The sequence below is a fragment of the Enoplosus armatus genome, chromosome 6 (assembly GCF_043641665.1).
Source record: "Enoplosus armatus isolate fEnoArm2 chromosome 6, fEnoArm2.hap1, whole genome shotgun sequence".
Lineage (NCBI taxonomy): Eukaryota > Metazoa > Chordata > Actinopteri > Centrarchiformes > Enoplosidae > Enoplosus > Enoplosus armatus.
In genome coordinates this window covers 6,097,752-6,104,578 of record NC_092185.1, presented here as the reverse complement: position 1 = coordinate 6,104,578, position 6,827 = coordinate 6,097,752, and the positions used below count along the sequence as shown (strand labels likewise).

Here is a 6,827-nt window from a genome sequence, read left to right as displayed (position 1 = left end):
AGGCATCAACTTAGGGTTTAGGAAATTATGTAGAAAAAAATCACTAGTTTTATTACATCTTGGACCAAACGATGAATCGAGAGAATAAGCGGTTAATTGAAATTAATTGTCGGTTTTTACTTACATTCATATGAACAATGTACGTGATGATGTTTCCCAATCATTGTAATTTAGTTAAAAGTGAATTGTTGGCATTCTATCAATATTTATAGCTCTGGGCCCTGATTGGTTGACAAAATGTCTAAATTAAACATTTGATCTTCAATGGAACAGAAGATATTTACATTCCCATCCCCTCCTTTAAGTGCCCTGCTGCCAACAGAAACACGAGTCTTAAACACTTAAAAATAAACATTTATCTTCATCTTCTCAAATGAAAGTCATCCCTGTTCAGCCCTGTTAGGATTATCTTCACAGCACAGGGAGTCAGATACAGTGCAGCCCTGAGGCCGCTGGCATGTAAACATTCATTCCCTATATTTTTGCCAGTAAATCAGATTCACAGACCACACAGACTGAAGCCCTGAGAGCATCACAGCCTGTTTCCAGATGTAAACACAAACCTTAAACAACACAAATTAAACATTTTATTCTCCAAACATTGTTTTTAAGGTTGCATTGGCAGTTGTTTTACATTCACTTACTCAAGCTTGTACATTTTACACATCAGCCACAACAAACGTCAATAATACTGCACAGAGCGATGCTTGAAGAAGCAGCAGCAGCAGCTGAATCCTCCCTGCAGCACAATGACCGGACAGTGACCGGACGTGGAACATAAAGTCTGCACAGAGAGCACTTTAGAGAGCGAAGCAGCACTGGATGATACACTGAGCCTTCATTCCATTTATAGTAAAGACAAAAAAAACAAAGAGTCAGCTTTCCAAACCAAACAACAACATCAGCATTACTGTGATGTGAGGTCCTCTTCGGACTCAGCGCTGTCCGGTGAAGCAGAAACGCAGCTGGATGGCTTTACGCACCGCGACTCCTGGCGCGCAATTTACGCGCGATTGTTATTTCTCTCCTTTGATGTTTCAAATCTTTTAAACTGTGATAAAATATATGAAATCCACTTGATACAAAGTCAAAAAACATCACATAAAATGTATCCCGTCCTTTGTTTTGGACGGGCGTTGAATTTGGCACAGTCTGCACGGAGTGTTCCGTTGAAAACATGAGACAAGAGGTCAAAACTCCAGCAGCACTTGTAGTATAAAGACGTTACTGTGTGAAAAGCTGAGACAAATCAGCAGGACTCAAGAGGAAAGTAGGTGTTCCTCGGAGTGGTTAGTTTGAGGCTTTTATAATATCGATCAGTCGTCATTCAGACGTTGATGTCAGCAGGTTTTCAATATCATCTGTTAAATGCAATGACGTTTGACTTTTAGTTTAAAGTCCGCTTCACCCCTGCCGCGCGTCTGTGTCGCACTGGTCCGTTAAAACAGACAGTCTGCAGTTCTCTGTCTCCACGTTGTTCAGCGGGATGACGATCTGCGTGTCGTCCGGCTCAGCTCTCACCGTCCCGGAGAACGGCCGCAGGGGGCAGGTGTTCGTCCCGGTGGGCGAGGAGATCCTCCAGAACAGATCCTTCATCTTCTTCCTGAACTCCCGGCGCATGAGGCAGTACAGCACCGGGTTCAGGCAGCTGTTGGTATGAGCCAGGCACACGGTCACCGGGTGGACGTACGTGTGCACCATGTAGTACGTCTTATCCCAGTTGACCACGTTGAATTTCACTAGGACGCCCCAGAAGGTGATGGCGTGGTTGGGCATCCAACAGATGAAGAAGGAGAGGACGACGATGGTGACCGAGCGGGTCACCCTGGACCTCCGCTTCACCTGGTTGTTGTTCATGCTGCGCAGGCGGACGAAGCGCAACAGCAGCAGGTAGCACACGGTGACAATCAGCATGGGGAACACGAAGGCCACCAGGATCTTCTGGAGGTGGTACAGCGCCAGCCACGACTGGCCGTCCGGGAAGCCCAGCAGACACAGCCTCTCCCCGGCCACGCTCTTCGCCGTGGAGAAAATAGCGGTGGGCAAAGAGGCCACCGTGGCGGAGACCCAGAGCCCGGCGATCACCCAGCGCACGGGGCACACCCGTCGCCGGGTCCGGTCCTTCAGCGCCGAGGCCACCGACCAGTACCGGGTGACGCTCATGGCAGTGAGGAAAAACACGCTGGCGTACATGTTCATCACGGTCACAGAGAGGATGATCTTGCACATGGCGTTTCCAAACGGCCAGCTGAAGTCCAGAGCCGTGTCCACCGCCCAGAACGGCAGGGTCAGCACGAACTGGAAGTCCGTCACCGCCAGGTTGAGGATGAACAGGTTGATGCTGGAGCGTTTCTTCCTGCCTCGGCGCACTTTCATCAAGAAGAACACCAGCAGGTTGCCGACCAGCCCGGCGGCGCACACCACCGAGTACACGATGGAGATGAGGATGCGCAGGGTCGGGGAGCCCGGCACGTCGATGTCATCCAGGCTGCTGAACCGGTCCTGTCCCGCAGCGGACCGGTTCCAGGAGGACGTGGTGTTATGGTTCCACAGCTCCGCCATCCTCTCCGGTAACAGACCCGACCCGAGTCCCACAGGGCGCATCACCTCCTGCGCTCCCGGAGAAAAGAAACTTCCAGCGCGGTCAGGTGAGCAGAGTTCCCGTCTTTCATGTCAACCCTGCGGTGTGTTTTCTCTTCCGCCCTCACCGGGCCCTCTGAACTCACCGGAGCTGCTCTCTCACCGCCGCTGGTTACCGGTTCACTGCTGAGCCCCGTGCGCGCGAAGCTCATTTTATGTTCTGCTGGTGCCCGAGAAGGCGCGTGCCCGACCGGGGACTGGCGTGTCATTTCAAGATCAAACTACAGCAGAAGGAAGAGCCAAGGCAGAAGGCAGGGCTGCCCCCAGAGATTTAAGGGCCTGAGGACAACTTCCTGTCCCTCCACCCACACCGGCCCCGTGTGTCCTATAAAACACCAGGTTAAGTCACCTGTTCAGAACTAAAAGGAAACCTGTAAATCATGCAGTAAGTGCATATTATATGAGGGACTGTATTGAGATTATAGTGTCTTCAAAATGACTTAAGGAGCAACATAAATGGAATTTATTTATTTATTTTTGGTGTAAAACTAATGTTTTGACCGTTTAAATTGCAGATTTATTCACATATATGAATAAAAAAATGACTTATGTGTCACAGCTGGTTTCCCACCTGTGTTCTTAAAGATACTGAAATAAACAAACCTTTATCAAAACATCAATAGCATATTAATTTGTCGAATATTATCTGTTATCAAAGGTCTAATCGTCTATCTGTCGGTCTGTTTACAGCAGCGTTTAATCAGAAATATGGACAAAAGTTGGACATTTTCCAGTGATTCAATCCATTAAAATAATCTTCCGCTTATTAAAGATGAAAATTTTCCCACATGAAGGGCACAATTACATCATTTCTCTGCTCTTTATGAACACACATAATAGAATTATATATTTCCTCACAGTTTCATCAGTAAATCTTTACATCAAATGAAATTAAGGCGAGCCAAGAGCTTAATGTGGCAGAAAACCATTAGAAATCTTTTTTTCTGGCAGCAGAGGGGATGAAAATGTGATTTGAGTTGTTATGAAATCAGTTGGATGGACAAAAAGTTAAGCCAATTAAAAATGAATATGTGCTTAATGTAGCTTTCCGCCTCAAACAGAGTATTCAGGAGAGTCAGGAAGTGAGTAAGTGAATTACTTACTTGACGCAGATTCAGTCAGTTAATGATGAATCCACACGGAGACGACAGTCCAGCAGCCAGATGGCCCACGGCAACATTTTCCCCCCATCATGCTCCTCTGTGATCCAGCTGGTTGGTGCCAACAGGCTTCACTGATCCCCGTCCACAGCTTCAACTCTCCGCAGGGAAAACTGGCCTGTAGGTTTCAGACTGGAGGAACGTGTTTAACACACGACAGGCAGCAACTCCACATGAAACGTTTCCTGTGCTGTTTTAATGACCAGATCTATTTTAAAGTGTAGAGGAAGATGTGATACATGCCCTCAGTTTAACACTTTCCCCTCCTTTTCTTTATTTTTAACACGCCTCCACCTCTTCTTCATTGTTGGACAAGCATCTGTAGTCTTTATCATTAGTTGTAGTTTTTAACAATGGTCCTTTCCTCCTTTACTCTATTCATGAAACTGAATGTATCTGTAGTAGTGAAGAAAAGAAAAGCAAGCCTCCACCAAACTGCATTCAAGTATGTCTAATATTTCAGTTGATTATCAGTTCATCACCACCCCTCTGCCATCAATCAGCATCTGTCTGTCCTTGACATTAGTTTGTTCAGGTTTGAATTATTGTTATTCTAAATCATTCTGCATGTTTGTGTTTTTCATTTCTCACCACCACTGTGTTTATACATTTTGCTGCATGTCCAGCTGTGCTTTGATACTACAACCCTTTGGTCCAGAGCAGAGCCACTAGAGAGATAATGATTGAATGTCACTGGTACAGAATCTGCACAAAGGAGACTGTTGAAGACCTTAAATATGTGATAATTGATTTGTGGCAAATTGTTTTTCTTTTTACACCAGGTTGCAACAATGCCGACTGTGTTAGCAAACAGCTCCTCACTCACCCAGCAGACACAGAGCCACATCATCATCATCGTCATTTGCAGACTTCTCTTTTTAGCTCTGGTTGGTGCTGGCCAAAACTGAGTGAACAAATCTTCAAGTTCAAGTTGTGCTGCGTCTGAACTGGTACGTACCGCCTCCAGGAAATAGCCACATGCTCGCAACATCAACATGACAAAAGCGCTTGCCTTCTCCCGCCTACTCAGCTTTTATATCTTACAAACTGCCTCATAAATGGAAGCGTTACAACCTTAAACAGTGTCACAAACTCACTCGAGTGCGGTCTGACACTACAAACCTGATTTAAACGCGTGATTTAAACACTTTTACCATCTCCAGGTTATTTCTTATTTCTGCTGCCGTCATGATGCAACATACATACAAGTTGGTAGATTTCTGTTTATTCACCTTAAAAATAAACACAATTATCACAGTAAGTTAAGTAATAACACTAATTGATTTCATAAGTTATCATCTTCATGTCGGCCACAGTTTCATTTTTTGGAAGGATAAAGAAGCATAAATTGCTTTACTTCCACTTGATACCAACACAATCTGTTTCCATTCACATTCACTCTTGTCGTCGGAGAGGTGTGCAAAGCTAAACTCGAAAGTTTGATATATTTAGAGGCCTGGACCCAAGTATCTTCCTGTCGCTAGTTTCCTGAGGGAATTATCAGGCTCTTCAGTTGCCAAATGTTCCACTGTGTTCACCAGTTGGTCTCTAACTGTGTCTGAGCAGGTAGTGTACAGTGGCTTTATATTTAAATTGTTTGATGAAAACTGCTGCTTCTGCTGCTTTTCACACTGTCTCCTCCTCTGCCGACCACCATATTGCCATAATTCCAACATATAAATTCCACAGCTGCATTAGTTTTTTAGAGGTCCTCAGTTTGTCCTGCAGAGCAGCTGGTGTCCAGAAGGAGAAGCAGCCACATTCAAGGACAACTATGTCCCCAGACATATTAGCTGTTTGGCAAAAAAGGAGTCAGGGCCCCCTGTGGCTCACATGGCAGAAAAAGACAAGTGAAGTGGAAATTCGTATCCCATTAATTTGAAAACTTTACCCATAAATCAGTTTGTGCTTCACATGAGGAGTTTGTGTCCCTGGACTTTTTCTTCAGATCATTAGATGAGTCCTTTGCCTCCCATTAAACCAGCACTAAGTAAGTCTGTTTTAATGATGCATCATTATGCACTAGGTGTCTTAACATAATTTAATTAATGTTAAATGTTAAAAGTAATTTCCTGGCTGGGAGCGGAGCCTCACTGACGAGCAGTCTGTCCATCCAACATTTTGGTTCAACTACTGGCCAGATTGCTTTGAAGTTTGTTGTGGACTTTCGCGGTCCACAGAAGTTCATTCCTTTCCATTTTGGACACTCCACCTCTAGCATCGAACTCAGTAAGGGCTATTTTGTGCCTCCTTGTCTCCTCTGTCCTCCTGCCTCTGACCCGGAAATCGATCTCAGCCCGCCACCTTGAAGGATGTCTCAAAAAGACTAGTATGTCAACAAGTATGTCCTCTGTGCTTGTTTTGACTTCATCATGATTTTAATTACCAAAAAGAAGAAATGTATGTTTTATTTTCTGCAGCAACAGCGCTCCCCACATTAGCGTCCTCCAGGGGGCATGAATCTTTGCTTCCTACTGACCAAGTTGGTGCTGTCATTTGATTGGTCCAATATCTGTGCAGACGGGCACTAGAAATACTTAATAACATGTAAATATTAATACATTCATATTACTACAGTTTCAATGGCCACAGAAGCCCCATTTGGACTGGATTTATTTCTGTAGGGGAGGGTGGGGGATTTTATAATTATATGAATTACATGCGCTGTTCAGTGATTTTAATCCCATCTGGAGCCATTTTTCACCCCCACCCCGCTGACATCACAAAATGGCTGAAGAGTTTGTCAGACAGGTTTTGTTTTCTTCTCTCCATCTGGGGCCTTACTACATCTCACTCAGCGTCAGCTGTGAACTGTATTTTGGTCAGCGGAAATGACTTCCCAGCGGGGGCCGGTCGGTTTCTTTCTGTATTTGGTTCAGGACTGAACTTCCCAGATGGTAAAACGTTTTTTTCTCTCCTGGCATGTTGCCTTTGTCTACTATTTGGACCCACATTAATCCCCCAAATGACAGAAATTTCAGCACAGATTGCTTGTGTGGCAACTTTTTGTCCCCCGCTGAACTTTCT

At 45.1% G+C, this 6,827-nt stretch overlaps 1 protein-coding gene across 1 annotated transcript; it reads right to left on the bottom strand.

Annotated features, from left to right (window-relative positions):
* Positions 1-1,404: 1,404 nt before the first annotated feature.
* Positions 1,405-2,604, bottom strand: rxfp3.3b (relaxin family peptide receptor 3.3b). The gene has a single exon (XM_070907767.1). It carries the CDS (start codon positions 2,602-2,604, stop codon positions 1,405-1,407), a length of 1,200 nt encoding a protein of 399 aa, XP_070763868.1.
* Between the last annotated feature and the right edge of the window lie 4,223 nt (positions 2,605-6,827).